General features: G+C 40.5%; 1 protein-coding gene across 2 annotated transcripts; it reads right to left on the minus strand.

The window, feature by feature from the left end:
• Nucleotides 1-808: 808 nt before the first annotated feature.
• On the minus strand, nucleotides 809-14,900 carry lin7b (lin-7 homolog B (C. elegans)). 2 transcript variants are annotated; one of them, XM_042505141.1, is made up of 6 exons: nucleotides 14,645-14,900; nucleotides 11,863-11,981; nucleotides 10,552-10,623; nucleotides 9,136-9,345; nucleotides 7,882-8,045; nucleotides 809-1,321 (listed from the first exon to the last, which is right to left on the minus strand). In XM_042505141.1, exons 1-6 carry the CDS (start codon nucleotides 14,718-14,720, stop codon nucleotides 1,300-1,302), a joined length of 663 nt encoding a protein of 220 aa, XP_042361075.1. In that variant the 5' UTR covers nucleotides 14,721-14,900; the 3' UTR covers nucleotides 809-1,299. The 2 variants fall into 2 exon arrangements, with proteins under 2 accessions (XP_042361075.1, XP_042361074.1); XM_042505140.1 differs by lacking the exon at nucleotides 809-1,321 and adding an exon at nucleotides 6,567-7,345.
• Between the last annotated feature and the right edge of the window lie 1,982 nt (nucleotides 14,901-16,882).

The following is a 16,882-nucleotide window of genomic DNA, read 5'->3' on the forward strand; positions in this document are numbered from 1 at the left end:
GTCAACTGCTTCTGGAGAGGACCCTTTAAGCCTGTGCTGGGCTGATTGGCTACGAGCTGCAGCTGGTTCTCCTCATGAATGTGGTATGGTGGGAAGTTACTGATTACTGATTATGATCCCTAGCTGCCATCTGTTCCTGCAGGGTTGTTTGTTGCTCTGGCTCCATCTCCTGGTGCTTGTTGAGCCAAAGTGAGGTTAAAAAAATAAACTGAAAATGGCCAGTTTCACTGTGAAGTTTCTGAGGATTTCTCCTGGGGGGAAATTCGCCCGGGCCCACCTGAGGGTTGGGTCACAGAAGGCATACATTGGATTATTTTAGTTAATGTGATTACAGGATGTATGTTCAAGAATAATTTTGCAGAAACTCAAATAAATAAAAACTAATGCATTCACAACACAGAGTTGTCAAAACATGATGGTCAGCAGGTGTCGACAGTAGGAGCACACAGTGAATTCTTGTCCCTTTGGCCCTATAGTGAGTAACCCTGCCTGACAATTCTACTGTGCAATCAAAAACAAGGCTTCAAATGTACAAATCAGTGTTTTACAAATTTGAAATATGATTTCAAAAAAGTTCTCAGACTCTTAGTGTTATGTCTTCTTCATGGGATTAAAAATGCAACCTCTTCTTATTTCTGAGCAATGTCAGCATAGGATTTTGGAACACAAACAGGAAAGATGACAACATTTAATTTACACAGACTTTATTTCATGACTAATTATGCAAATAAGTAAACACACAAATTAACTTTAAAAATTCTCAAAACTTTTAACTAAGATGACACTTTCCAGCCACTGATGTCAGAGTAGTTCTTCGTAGTGCTAATGGTTAGCCCTCTCGCTGGACATGAGATGAAGACATGGCTGTGAAGTGTCAGTTTGCACAGACTTCCTCTAACTGCAGACGGAGGACACTGCCGAGGACTGCAGTGCATTACATGAGAATACAAAAGTAAAACAACTCTAAATCTCAAGTCATGAACACTTGGTTCTAGTTAAGCCACACACCAAAGAGAATGTCTTGCCCTTATGTAACAGGATGCTGAAGATGATTTCACACTGAAGAGGTGAAATTACAGGTATGGTCTGACAACAAGCTTACTTTGCATTTCTCTAAGAAACAGGGAAAGAGGCAGGGAGGAAAATGCTAAACTGCAGCGTTGGCTTCATGAAGAAGTTCAGGTTAACAGGTGTTGGTAGGCTACTTTGGTTTTTTGCTTCTCATCTACGGTCTCGCCTCTCACTGGAACAGAGGAATCAGGAGGGTTGGACGATGAGGTGGATGGAGGCGTTGGATAACTAGCCTCTGGACTCTAAAGATCTGCAGGAAGACAGAAAGAAAATGATGCTGCATGCTGCTAAACTACGCCACAAAAACTGCTAGATGTAAAGCAACAACATACATTATTTGTGTGTCAGATAGTAAATCTTGGTTACTTCTCTTTATATATCTCTTACTTATGGCAGACTAATTTGGATCAAGCACTGCTTCAATGCAAACAGATGATATTTTGTCATTGTATCTCGCCAGTAAGGGGCTAAATTTAGGATGCTCACATCAGTGTTTTGCTCCATCAATGCCGACTGGAGCCAGAGGTGATAAATACCCGTGACCACTGCGGAGTCATTACCAATTGTAACCAAATGTAACCTCTCCCATTACATTAAAAACCCAGATGTTAGCAGGTTTTTTGTGCAGTAGAAAGGGGCTTTGGTGACATGTTCACTCATTAAACATGAGCTAAAGAGCCAACTTGTGCATCCTTCCATCTATGGAACTTTCCAGTCTGTTCTCATTCGGAACTCTTCAAATACGCCCAATCTGTCAGTGCTTTCGGTGTGCAAGCGTGATGCCAAAAGCCACGTTCCGCATCCACCTGGAACAAGGCTGGATGGCGTCAGCTGAGAAGGCGCTTGGGCAGACCAGTGGCGTTGGTATTATATGCTGGTGACCAGCCAGACAACACCAAGCATGTCCATATGATACGGGTGGCATCACTTGAGAGTGTGGCTGGACAGAGCAGGGAGTGTGCACATGTAATACAGAAGGACAGCATCAGACTGAAACACTGCCAGTGATGACATGATATAAGGAGCGCTTCTGGGTTGGGCTGGAGAGGGGGGGGGGGGGGGGGGGATGGGTCCCACAAACAACTGACTGTCATGCAGGAGTCCAGAGTTCACTTCCAGTGTGGAGGTGAAGGGTGTTTTTACTTCACCTTCCCATGTGTCTCTTTTGCCTAAATCAACCAGCCATGACTTCTAACCATTGTGATGGCCGTGTGTTGTGTCAACATAAGGACCATGCTGAGTCATTCCACCATGTGTACTTGTTAACATCAAGGTAACAGCATTCCTGAGAGTAAACGGCTGACACAGAAGGAGACCTAAGAAGTTGTAGGTAGACGTGGATGGTCACTGATGAGTTGGGATGAGAATGTGTTGAAGTTTCCCACAGATGCTAGGACAAGTCCATCCATCCATCCATCCATCCATTAAGTAATTTGCTGTCCCATTAAGGATCATAGAAACTGGAGCCTATCCCAGAAGGCTCTCACAGGGTTAACACACATTCTCAGTGACTGATGATTTACGCCCACTCCCCACCTGGTATTAATCACAGACTGTGTAAATAATGGACGTAGCTTCTGTGACATCACCCATTGGTTATGTTTTGAGGCATCAGGTTCGGCATTTTGACCTTTGCCATTTTGGTTGTTTGGAGCCAGAAGTAAACATATTTAGGCAAGACGCTGGCACTGAGGACGAATGAGTGGTAGATCCGACTGGAAGCCAAGGACACAATTGACAGACCGCCTCTAACTCAAAGCCCTACCCTTCAATATGCGTAACTTAAAAGTGCAGGTAAAGTAAAATCAGTGATTGCTTTTGAAACACTTTACATGAGCATTGTTAGCAAATACATGTTGAAAACACATGAAAAGACTCTATAGCTATGTAGTTCCACATCGAGGAGTTAGTGATAATGTTTTTACCTTTTTCTGTGTCCAGGACTTTTTAAGGTAGGCCTAAAAGCCTCCTCGATGACGCACATAATCTCTCCCCAAATATATATATACATGGTTTCTGCACACATCAGTGCTCATAACGTCAGTAGGCTAGTTTCCATTAACCCTCAAATTGCAGCAATTGAAATTGCAAATATGAAATACACGTAATGGAAACACGTCAATTTAAAAAAACTCCCATTAATCTCAAAAAAAGGTTTTACATTTACATGAGGTGGTATTTTAGGCGAAAAAAAAAATTCTCAAAACTGCAATGGAAACATTTTCTCATTTTTATAGGTCACATGATGTACATCAAAGAGTCATATGACACATGGCATGGTATGTGTGAATGGAGAAAGACACTAAGATCTTCGGGCATGATGCAGCAGGCATTGCAAGAGGTGTTAATGCATCACATAATTCTTCAAAAGTTGAGCGGATCATCTGGAAGTTTTGAATCCACAATTCTTCTGTGAAATCGTGGACTATCACCGCCCAGAAATCCCTCATACCTAGCCGCTACCACGTATAAGGGGCTCGCCTTTCCATTATGGCTCCATAACACGCCTATGTGGTCTTGGATTGGAAATAATGGTGGCTAGTGGTGGCTGCAATAGAAATAAAGCTGCTAATGTTATGAACATCCATCACCATGTTTCTTGGAATATTATCACCAGAGGAGAAGTCAGACATCACTCGGTGGAAACACAGTCATCTCGTAAATTTTTTATCGACATTTCAAAAATATCTCTTACATTTTGTAACCCCACACACACACACACAGACTCGTCAGGAATAGGGCTGGGGCAGGCCCCCAGGAAGTGCACCACGCTCTGAAGCAAAATTTACATAGTGGCCGAAAGTGGAATTACAGCATCATGTGATGCACACTGGCCCAGAAAGACTTTTCCCCATTTGCTTAACATTGGGAAAGAGACCTCCTTAAATCACTGGATAATTTTTTTTAGACATGTTGACTTTTCAGAATACATTTTTAAATAGCCATTACTTAAAACATTAACACAAGTCCAAATGATGTAAAATGCACCATTTTCCGAACATAGATGTGGAATTCAGTATTTCTTCAGACATAAAATGAATGCGCATTGGACCCACGGGACTCGTGTGCATGCGCATGTAACTCTAGGAGTCCCTTTGTGCCGGCCATAGTAATGGATATTTTTGAATCATAATTCATCATTTTTACCATTTTACATCACATCCATTCACTGTTGGCTGTAAAGCTTGTAATATGGACGTCTTACCGTGTCTGTATCAGAGACCGTATATACAGTCTGCGGTCTGTATTCAAACAACCGGTTATCAGTGAGCAGTACGGAGCACTAGTGACATTTACTAACCTGTACTGAACGTACTATTTCCTTAAAGTTGAGCTGTGTAATAATACACAGAGCAATATTACAAGGCACTGCCTTTTATTATATTTTTGTGGGCACAACACTTTTTGATTCTGTTAATTTCATTTCTCCGGTCATGATTATGATATGATTCTCTGATAAGTTGTATGTATATTTTTGTGTGTATGTGTGTGTGTGTGTGTATAGAGAGAAAGATAAATATACCATTATCTGATTATCACGTAAATATTAAAACCGACAGCACCGCTGTGGTTATACTGCAGATTAGGTGCTGTTGCTAACAAGTTAAACTACTACGAGGGGAATGCTCGTGAACGAGCGCTGTTCGCTTCGAGCACTCGACTCGGGTAATTTGTGTGAGCGAGCCAGTGAGTCGGAGTCAGTGCTCGGGTACACTCGGCAGCGTTCAGCTGTCATTAATCACTTCTACGCATGCTCTATGGGCCAGTAGATCCGGGTATTTTACACTTTTCTAAACCCGGAAAAAGAGTTTTCTCAGCTTCATGACTTCCTTATAATACATCCATGGCTTCCAGCGCCACTGAGCAGCTCTCATAGAAATGAGCGAGGCCCTGCTCCCATGGCTGTATCCAGATTTATAATAGATCCATGCTTCATGCACCACTGAGCAGCTCTCATAGGAATGAATGAGGCCCCGCCCCCATGGCTGTATCCAGATTTATAGTAGATCCATGGGCTGGGGCGACACGTCGACGTAATCGCTGACGTGAATACGTCGCACTGTTTTACACCACGGATGTATTATAAGAAAGTTTTACACAGCGTGCGTAATGAGAGTGTGAGCAGCGCCAGGCATGTTGTGCTTTGTTTCGGCGCTCGTGTATCAAGTTAGAGCGGGAACACTGCTCGCACGAGCAGCGCTTGTCAGGCGCGTCTGAGCTGCATGTCAGCCGCAGCACACCTAGAAAACGGTGACTCGCGTTGACTCCATACCACATTATACTGCAGTTTAAAGTCTCTCTCTGTCACAGAGATGAGGAAATACAAAGATGTTTGTTTTACCTCAACTTCCTTCCTCAAAACAAAAGGTATCTGACTGAGTCTTTTTGGACAGAATGCCATCAGTTGCTGATACAATGCATTTTATTTTGAAACATTTACAGGACGGGGTTGTCAGCTGTGCAGGAGCTTGTATAACTTCATAAATGAGTGGAATATGTGCTTACAAATATGAAAATACAGCACTCATATCATTCCAATTGCACTAATTTTACTGTACGATGTTTTGTTGGACTGCTAGGTTTGAGATTTGTTACTGTATAAAAGAGAAACTGTTTTGTTACTCCTCCTAAAAGTGACTTGCTTAATGTAGATTGCACTGCATTCCTTTTACTTGAGTGGAACACGCTCTTGCATAAATTTTATTTTGGAGAGACTTTATATCAGACTGTAAAACACAGATTACCAATTAAGACTGGGCTATTTTTTGTTGAGGAATAATGCCCTGCAGTGTATGACAACTTTTAAAATGTTATTTTTTGGTAAATTTGTTGTTATATTAATCGAGTAATAAAAAAATAATAGTTAGATTAATTTTTTTTTTTTAATCAATAGATTAATCAATTAATCGAAAAAAAATTGATAGATTAATTGATTTAAAAAATCATTGTTAGGTGCAGCCCTAGCAAGGAATGTTAGCTACAGAGATCGAAACCTTTCTTTTGGTACCAGGGCATGAACATGTTAATTTCTGCTAAAGTTGGGCACTTTCTACTGGCCATATTGACTTTATATATTTCTATATCACAATGCATTTATTAATGGCCAGTAGAGGAACAGCAGTTTTTGGCACTTCTGTGTTGGCTTTATTTTCAGCAGTTTGGTATTGACACGTAATCTACATCTTATTAGGCTCAGAAAAAATGCAGATTATAACGCATGCAGCATACACTGCACAACATCGAAAGAAGGCAGTAAGCAACTTAACAACAAATGACCCAAAAATAAGCAAGAAATTAATTAAAAAGTTTAAAGGAAACGATGTGACATTAACAACAAAAAAAGAAAGAAAAGTAAATGAACAAAAAAAGGAAATTACCTGAATAAATGTGCTAAAATTTAAGAAAATTAAAATAATTATATTACACAAAAAATAATATTTTTTCGGTCATTTTTTGTCACCATTAACTGATTTTTTGGAGTTTGCAGGACATTTCATCCCAAGCAGCTTATTGCTTTTTAGCCCGTGTTTTGGAGGAAATCAAACCGATTTACTCGTCTTTCTACTTGTAAAAGGTGTCTGAATGCAGCACAAGAAAACTGATGTTGATCCAGGTTTCAAAGGCTTAAAGTTTTCGGGAGGGTTATAGACTTATCAGAACTTAGGATCAAAGGACATTGGCTGTTGTATGCTGCACAGATTGCAAAGACCTCTGAGCCTAGTGTGTGATTTATGATATATAAGCTAGGGCTGCTCGATTATGGCAAAAAGCATAATCAACGTAATTTTGGTCACTACTGAAATCACGATTACTTACCACGATTACTCATTGACTTTGCAAACATGTTGCATTTATTGAACATAAAAAAACCCTCTGTAAACAGTGGAACTTGAATTTCTGTTAATACTTTTCCCACTGAGCTTTAATTTCTTAATTTAATTCTTTTTATTATGTGTCTTTAACTAATGGCTGCGTTGCGGGGCTGTCCTTCTCTCCTTTTGTTTTTTTATTAGTTAGTCATAGGCCACTTTGTGTTTAAAGTTGAGATGATTAAAAGGATTTGATGTTTTGCCATGTGGTACAGACACCACCTTGTAGCAAATTTTATTGTTTTGTTCCACGTCAGATGCCTCATATCCAAAGTGTTCCCACACGACGGAATTTGTTCTGCCTAATTTGCTCACCAAATGCTGTTGCTCTTCTTCCGTCATCTTTCCTCGCGCTGATACAACTCGCCTCGCTGGTAGTATCGGCTGCAAGTGTTGAGTTTAGGCTGAGGGGAGGAGGGTCGAAAATGTGTATGCACGTGGGATTCAGGGCACGAGACAAAATAAGGGTACACTTGCAAAACGGAATGTGGAAAAGTAATTGTTTTTTTTCGATTACATTGTTTTTGTAATTGTTTGGAGCCGAAATTGAAACTGAAATTCAGGTAATTGCACAGTCCTAATATAAGCCCGTATAAATAAAACTACCTTGACTTGAAAGGGACTGTGGTTTAGCCGCACTCTTCAGAAGAGAAGATAATCTAACTCCTCCTCTTCCTGCCATCTCAAACTGTCCATCAAAAATATACAAGTAGGGCCCATACATGGCTTTAGGCCACTCTTGTGGGACTGCTGCAGTATGAAATGGTCATGCACTTTCTAACATATGCCTTCAGTTGAACTAAAACAAATCTGCCAGCTCCATCTCATCTTATTTACATTTGAGATGCGCTCATAATGCAGGCAGAGTCAGGAGGATGTTTAATACCAGCAGGAATAATTGAACAGTGGTGACTGAGCACAGACTAACAAGCTGCCTCACGAGTAGCTGGTGTGCTGCTGTCGTCTCCGGGCGCTCCTCATCTTCTCAAAGCGAGCCTCCATCTCCTCCAGGACCTTCGGGGTGTAGCGCACTACCAGCTTGACTGAACCCTGGGCGGCCTTCAGCAGCTCCACAGCCTTTTCATGGTGCTCCCCCTCAACGCTCTGCATGGACACCAACACACCAGTCTCAGACCACATGCTTATGAGAGGCCAAAGCTCTGCAAGGTACCAACCAGTTACAACACCGTCCCTGTCACTGATTAGAGCACCAGTTTTCACAGTGAAGAATTCATCTGTGAAGTCAGCCACAGCAGATTCTAGACAGAATACCTCTACATTTTTTTGTTAAAAACCTTTGAAATGAATTAGAGTAAATGTCTGTGCAGCCACTATCTGATCTATATAAGGCTGCCATTTGAAATGAATATATGGATTATGCCACTGCTAGGCACTATAAGAGGAAAAATCATGGATCAGCTACTTCTCTCAAATTTATTGGCATAGGAAGTGTGCAGTCCAATCCACAGGTGGCCATCTGGTTAAACAGCTCTTTAAAAAAGAGGCGTTTTGGATTCATGAGCTGAATATTATTAAACCGTTTGGATTAAATGAATCACAGGATTTGAGTTGCCTTTTTTGGCGTATTAATCATTTGTCTGTTTCTCCTGGTAGGTAATGTGAACCTGTGGGGACAGATCAGCCTCTAGGGCCCCTGGCACTCACCCTTCCCACTTAGTGAGACAGAGGGACAGCTGCAGGACTGGTAGTTTATCTTTTTTTTAAAAAATGAGTCTGCTGGATTGTAGTTAGTTTCTTTACTGCATTAAAGTGTTGCAATGCGAACTTCAATTAACTATTCTAGGCCTCTTAATGTTTTTGATACATGTTATTTTATAAATATTGTGACACTGATTATAATCAGTCATTACATTTTTGCTGTTTTTTGCTTTGTTTTGTAAATATTCAGTCATGTTTTTTGAATAATGCTCACTCTAGAAAATATTGATACACTCTGAAAAAGAAAGGAAAAAAAGATGTCGATAATTAGTTATGGGACTTGTGTATTTATCACACCTGTGAACATTCATGTCATTTCACTGAGCGAACCTGAAAAAAGCTACAGAAACAGGTTACTCGCTCTGAATGAAGTCACAGTAAAGTTCTTCAGTGTACAGTGGTCAATTTGTTTGTCATGAGAATACGTTACTTTACAAAGACTGATGTGGAAATGAGTGTGTGTAGCTGAGCTTACCACTCCATTGACAGACAGCAGCTGGTCTCCTCTCTTTAGCCCTCCCTGGCGGTCAGCCACCCCTCCAGGGATCACTCTGGAGATGTAGATGGGGGAGTTCTGCTCTTTTCCCCCCATGATGTTAAAGCCCAGACCCTCTTCTGTCTTGGGCAGTTCCACCACCCTTGGGTGGGCGTGGCCCTCGCTGGCTGCAAAGGCTGCCACTGTGGCCTGGTTAGAAAGGTAAATGTATGATCAGCATGAAAACACGTCTGTTTCACATAAACATGGTTCAACTCCAGTTACATCACAGAATGTATCATACAAAGATTGTTAAATGAACATAAAGGAATGTAGTTAGACATAATGAACCATATTTCTGCCATCAAAAGCAGCACTCTGACAGTTTGCCATTCTTCTGACCTTAAATTATTTTTTGGGGTATTTTGATGTGCAGCACAGAGTGCATGGTGCACAGGTGGGAGGTTCATTCATTTTAACAATAAGTGTTCTCAGTTCCCAAACAAACTTTTTTGAAACATGTTGCAGTCATCAAATTCAGAATAGGTGTACAGTATATTTACAAAAAACGTTTATCAGTCTGAACATTAAATATTTTGTATCTATATTGTATTCAATTGAATATAGGTCAAAAAGAATTTTTAAATCATTACATTTAGTTTGTGATTATGGGTTATACAGCATCCTAGCTATTTGGAATCAGGGTTGCAACACAGTATGTGGAATTCAAATACATTACACTAAAATGTCAAGATTTGGACCTGAATCCATCAACAACACTACTAAACACACGTAAACATTGTTTTTCAGCTGAAAAAGGGGGTCTGGAGGTTTAGTTACTCTGTATTGATAAATCCATGACTCTGTCCACGGTGCTGAAACAGCACACCTCATTGTAATCCACATTTCTCTCTTTTACTCCCCTCAGTCTCTGTAAGCTTTCCACTGTGGAAGCTTTCCATAAGCTGTGTAAAGGCCCACTACAGGTCCTCACCCCTCTAACACCACACCACACACACACACACACACACACTTCATTTCAGGGTCACAGGATGGGGGCTCTCCAATTGCAACAGATTGATATTTTCAGGGGGTTTCCTTAATATCAGTGCCATTACACTGTGTTTACCTTGATTAAATCAAATGCACATGATCACAGGCTGCTACAGGACAACCACACATCTCTGTCAGAGTATATTTATTAATCACCACACCCTCAAACTTTCCCACTGTACCCAGAATGTCTCACTTTGTGCTGCTAAACCCAAATAGCAGGGGAGATTTTAAGAGGCCCAAGACCTACCACTTTATGCTGGCTACTGCACTTGTGTAATTATAATAGGGCCCAATGTCTCTAAAACGCATCCTCTTGTGTGATGACAAAGTACTCTTTAGTTATTAGTTTGCATGGAATACCTTGGCAGTTGCTTGTGCTCGCACCTCCGGTCCTCCAACAATGTCTAGAGTGTCATAGAGCTGCTCATATACCTGAGGGACGATAGGGCAGAGCACACATGAGGCACAGCAACATACAGTGTACTACAATGATATAAACTGGATACACAGGTCATCAGCTATCACCAGAGCATAACCAACATCCACGACAAGTTAAACCATTAAGTAACAAAGCCAAATATTTGTCTCTCTTTTGATTTCTGACTTTTCTCTTTGACTTTTTTCTTGACCATATTACATCTCTCAGTATTGTAAACTCTCGGAGCAAGGCTTCCTAACTGACAAAATATTGGAATGGGATATGTAAATGCTGATTGTTTTTAGCGGCTACATCTATCGACACCCAATCATTCCTATCAGTGAGATAAGACTCTGCACTGCAAAGCAACACAACTTGTTAAACTTCCTCAAAAAAACACAGTCTGCAGTATGATGAATTGATGAAGGCCAGGAAGAATAACGTCGCTAACTTTACTTTACTGTTACCGCTAATGCTCGTCCAGCCTCAACTCAGACATTTGCATCGACGCGGCAGCGCATCATAGGACCATCACCACTGTGAAAATAAATGTGGCAGATCCATATCCATAAGAGATGCACTGCATTAAGGTAACAAACTTTTTTAAGTCTTATTTTTATGCAAAGACTTGTTAATGAGCAGTTCTCTGTTGCTTTAAAATTGGGTTAGACATTATTTATATTTTGCTTCCGCTACTGTGAATAAGGACTAGTCTTATTAAGATGCAAAGATTTGTGTGTTAGCGGGAATGTAGCAAAACATGGAAGTGAAAGCTGTGCCCTGTTCTGACAATGAAATACAAATATATTGTATCTAAAAACAATGAGTGATCCTGAAAAATAATCGTGATCTCAATATTGATCAAAAATAATTGTGATGATCACTTTGTCCATAGTCTTGCAGCCCTTCCACAGGGTTTACTATCTCTCCTCATATATGACCACTTGCAATGATGAACGATCAACACAGAGGTCATGTAATAACATCTTAGAGAAATCCATCAGCTGATAAAAGCCACAAGACGCAATCAAGAGAAGTTTGGAAAGCTAATAAGTGGATATTGTGCAAATATTATTCTCTCAAAGCGTAGCAGTTAATCTTTACATGTGTATGTGAAATGCAGGGTGACACCATGGACGTAGCCTCCATTCATAAGGGAGGGAAAACTGTTAGGCCGTGGAAAAAGATGGACTTGAGCACTTCAAATATTTTTGCCCCCAGACTTGCCCTGACACCCTGCTGATGGTGTGTACCTCTCTGATGGCAGCACAGAATTTGCTCTGGAGGACTCTCTGCAGGGCTTGCAGTTTGGGAGGAGGCAGCTCACCACTCCGCTGCAGACGGTCCAGCAGCTCGATCACCCTGCACACATCTAACACACACACAACACACAAAACACACACAGGTCTGGATTATCAACAAGGCAATGCAGGCAACTGCCGCTGAAGGCTCCAGATCCTCAGGGGGCTCCAAGGGCCCTAGGTAGGGACGCACAATATTGGATTTTTTGCCTATTTTGATATCAATAGGATAGTAAATAAGTAGATTCACCACACACAAGGAAGCTCAGCTGCTTCTTTTTTTATTTTGTCTTCATCTAAAATGTTGCAAATAACACATTTTGGAATGGGAGAGTGATTTGAAGGGCCTATAGAGTTTATTTTTATACCCAAATGAGTTTTTTTCTATTATAGTGTTCTCAGTTCTAAAACGGAACATATTCTGATATACTGGCTGCTCTCACCGTCATCTACAACATCTTTCACCATCCATAGTCTATGAAGCAGCTCCAGACTTTAAACCCTGTGACAGCACAAATTTGAGTTTTAGCATTCTAATTTTGGATTTGGGTTTGAGTTGTTTATTTTTTATTAATATTTCTGGACTCTCAGACAATAGGAAAAACATGTATTTTAAGAATGGGTGAAGTTCCCTGTTAAGTTGTTGCATGAAAATTCTGTCATAACTGGAGATGGATTTATTCCCTGCATCAGTAATGTGGCTCTGACGTGGTCACTGTGCTGGAGAACTTGATATGTCCAGTCCCCATAGTTTGATTTTCATACTGCATGAAAGGAAATCAGTGACTGCTGTGTCACTAAAAATACTGGATTCTGTAATTAAAATGGTCAGCAGCAATTTGAAGTTACATGATATGTAGTAATGTGACTATAAAAAGTGAATAAAACACTGGTTAACCCTTTGAAACCTGAGTAAATTGGCTTGATTTCTGTCAAAAACATGGTAAGAGGGCAATGAACAACAAAAGGAGAAATGACCCCCCCAAAAATTATCCCCCCGGCTACTCCCTACGTCATCTACAATATCTTTCACTATTCACTGTCTATGGAGCAGCTCCACACTTTATACTCTATCACAGTCACAAATGTGAGTTTTAGCACTCTAGTTGGTTGATTTGGGAGAGAGTTGTTCTTGCTTACGAATATTTTGGGCTGTCTTAGATCATAGGATGAACATGTATGGATTATGAAAATGGCCGTAGGTCCCCTTAAACTCCTGGCAGCGTCCCTTGTAGGGCAGCATAACAGGAGTTATCAAAGATGTTTTACAGCAGTGGTTCTCAACTAGTGGGTTGTGGTCCATAATTGGGTTGCTGGTCCATTCAAAATGGACCACAAGTGACTCCCAAACATGTCAAGTTTGTAAAGTGAAGCTCTGGCACAAGGCTTTTACTTTGAAGTGCCATTTCCAGCTGTTCATCTACTATTTTATTGCAATTTTGATGATATTATTTGGCTGATTAACCCTTTAAAATCTGGGCATATTGGCCTTGTTTCTTTCAAAAAGATGGAAAGTAGACAATGAGCAACTTAAAAAGGAATGGGCAAGAAATCAGTAAAAAGTACAAGATAATTACCTGAAAACAACAACACAATAACAAGACAATGACCTAGAAAAAAACTACTTAAAATTCACAATTATTTTGTAAAATAATTTAGACACAGAAATATGAATTATAAATGTAGTTCTCTGGACATTTCCCCTTACTTTTAAAAAATAATTTTCTAACTCTATTATTTTCTTGCATATTGAGGGGCATTTCTTGCCATGTTAATCATTGCCTTTTTAGGAATCACACTAATTCGCTGAGGGTTCAGATTGTTAAATACTTGTGAAAAGCATCTGGATGCAGCATAAGTAAAGTGATGTGGCTCCAGGTTTTAAAGGGTTAACATGCTGTGCCTTTGCAGCGTTTTAATGTCACTGATCTTGAAGCAATAATATGAACTTTTTTTTTAAATTGCAGTGCTATTTATTTACTAAATTTTAGGTCCCTGCACTTTATTCTTGCAAAAGGTTTTATTTCACTGTATTCTGTGTCGATGTGCTGTTTACTTGTAGTGGCATACATTTGAATATGTGTTCATTTGTCTTCACTAGACCTTGAACTAATGACTGAGGACACTATCAGGACCTGCTGGCTGGACCGGCTGCTTTCCAGCACAGCAGCCTTATTATGCATCTCCATCACTCCAGTGAACATTGAGGAGCAGGAGTTTCTCCGCCCTGGTCTGACCGCACCTCATCCCGCTGAGCGTCCGCGTCACGGCCTCATGAGCTCGCGCTGCACGGCACGGTCCAGTGCGCACAGCTCCACGGTTCAGAGCCAGAACACTTCGTGGTGTTTTTGAAGGCACGTGCGATTTTACGTGGCCAAGGCCCGAAGCTAGTATACCTGGACAAAGCAGACATGTCTATCCAACATCATGTAAACAGTAATGTCCAGTTAATGACGTTTACCAAAAAAGAAAGGTGCCCGTGCCCGAGCAATTGGTCGCGCGAGCCTCTTCATACATTTAAATAACCCCGATATACATGGTTACACTGTAATACATATTACACATATTTGGAACGAGAACGAGAGACAAAGGACAGCGCGATTTCACTGTAATACATCCATGGGACAAAGTCAGTATCAATGGCAGCCTTTCAGTAGAACACGCATGTACTGTAAATCATCACTTGTATGAAGCAGTAGAGTGCTGGAGCGCTCTGGGTGATGGCTACAGTTACCTCTCTCCAGGCACAGCGGCTCCGTCATGGCCGCCATGTCTGCCTCCTTGGCAGGGTGGTAGTAAGAGGACATCATGATGAGCTCCTCCAGACTGCTAACCTCTCGAACGCTGCGTACACGTGCAGAAACCTCAGTTTACAGCGCGGCGTGCTCCATGTTTGCTGGTGACACGGTGACAGGGAGCAGAGGAGGTGTCTCACTAAGGGCTGGATGCTGGACGAGCGGCGGGGAGGACGACCTGACGCAGCAGCTCCTCCGCAGCTCCGCGAGCACACCAGGAGCAGCCTCAGTACCCTCTCCCCCTCCTTAAAGAGCTCCCACTGCGCACAGTCACAGCACGCATCCAGATTACTACGCATGTTTTCATTCCAATTTCCTAACCACTTTTATGCAACAATTATCCCCAGTGAGTCATTCTTCACACCACTTTTGCTACATAAATCGGATATTTTTTTCAACCGTTTGAAACCTGCAGCGTAATCTCTACTTGTGCTGCTTTCCGACGCCTTTCACGTGTATTTATACCATCCTCAGTAAATTGGTGCGACTTCTTTCAAAAAACAAGAGGGAAAAAAGCAACGAGCAACTTGGTAAAAACATGTTCCATAAATTGCACGAAATACGTAGATTTAGAAATTTGTTTTTAAAATGCTACGGAAACATATGCATAGCTGACTATCATAAATGTATGTTTCAGATTCTGTTATAGGAATTATTTTCAAACGCTTTTCCAGGTCATTTACCTGTTTTTGTTTTTGTTTCTTTTTCTTGTGTTTGTGTGTGTGTGTGTGTGTGTGTGTGTGTGTGCCTATATATATATATATATATATATATATATATATATATATATATATAAGTCAGGCAAAATGGGCCAGCTGTTCAGCTATAATGGGCCAATATAAAAGAGAACAGCGCAGTAATTTCAGCTAAAATAATTTTCATTTTAACAGTAAATTCATGTTAAAGATGGTCTTTTGTGTGTTTTTGTAACACTATTAACACAAATGCAGTAACAAGCTGAAAAAATAATTCATTTCAAAATGCAGTCAAACGTAGGCTACAAGAAACAAAATCAGTAATCCATGCTTGTTGTGTGTGTGTAAGAGAGCGCTTTGAATGCCTCTGTCAAACACTTGTCAAACTTTCAACCTTTCCAAAAAAAAGAGAGAAAACTGACTTTCAAAAATTCTTTCTTTCCCTGTTTTTTTCTGTCATCGCTTCTTCTCTCTTTTTTTCCCTTCTTGCCTGTCCTGCCATACTGTCTGCACCACATCATTTTAAAAAAACATTGTTAGAATTTTGCATGGTAACATAACAACACTTTAAATCTGTTTTTTGCCCTCAATTCCTGCGTAAATTCTGTGTAAGAGTGTGTGTGTATGTGGCCCATTTTAGCTGAAAATCGTGGCCCATTTCAGCTAGCTAGTTGGAGCTAAAATGGGCCAGTACCTAAAGTAGATTTTTCTCAAAAAAATCAAAGTTTCTTCTCAAAATTTAGCTTTTCTACTTAAAATATGTGTCAAAACATTGTTTTAATCACTTTCCTTTGTTGATAATCGTACATATAATTGTTTTATCATCCTTATTAGTGCTGAGTGAAATGTGCTGTGTCAGGCTCACTCACACATGGATGTATTATAGTGAAATCTGGATACCATGGTTCTATTATAAACTGGATACAGTTTCTTTCATTCATTCCCCCGCCCTCCTCAGAAACTCAGACCAATGAAAACCACTGATAAATGTCAACTAGTGTTATAGCAACAGTGCAAGATCGGTTATTGTGATTGGCTATACATTTTTAAAAATATGATGCTCTATTTTTATTTGGCCCTTTGGGGTAATTTCTCCTTTTATTGCTTGTTGCTTTCTTTCCACATTTTAACCGAAATTAAGTCAATTTGTTCATGTTTTGTTTTGGGTTTTTTTTCACTTTTTGAAGTCCCATTACTACATATCATCCGCCACTGAGCAGCTCTCACAGGAATGAATGAGGCCCTGCCCCCACGGCTGTGTCTAGATTTATAGTATATCCATACTGCATATCATGTAACTTTAAAATGCTGCTTACTATTTTCATTACAGAGTGCAGTATTTTTAGTGACACAGCAGTCACAGGTTTCCATTCACGCAGCATGAAAATCAAACTATGGAGACTGGACATATCAAGTTCTCCAGCACAGTGACCACATCAGAGCCACATTACTAGTGCAGGGTGTAAATCCATTTCAAATTAC

The sequence above is a fragment of the Plectropomus leopardus genome, chromosome 17 (assembly GCF_008729295.1).
Source record: "Plectropomus leopardus isolate mb chromosome 17, YSFRI_Pleo_2.0, whole genome shotgun sequence".
Classification (NCBI taxonomy): Eukaryota; Metazoa; Chordata; class Actinopteri; order Perciformes; family Serranidae; genus Plectropomus; species Plectropomus leopardus.

Coding starts and splice junctions, on each gene's coding strand:
- lin7b (XM_042505140.1), bottom strand. CDS start 14,720: ATGATGTCCTCTTACTACCACCCTGCCAAGGAGGCAGACATGGCGGCC. Junction 11,982..14,644: donor GCCGCTGTGCCTGGAGAGAG/GTAACTGTAGCC, acceptor TGTGTGTGTTAG/ATGTGTGCAGGGTGATCGAG. Junction 7,346..7,881: donor CAGCAGCACACCAGCTACTC/GTGAGGCAGCTT, acceptor TCCTCCCCTCAG/CCTAAACTCAACACTTGCAG.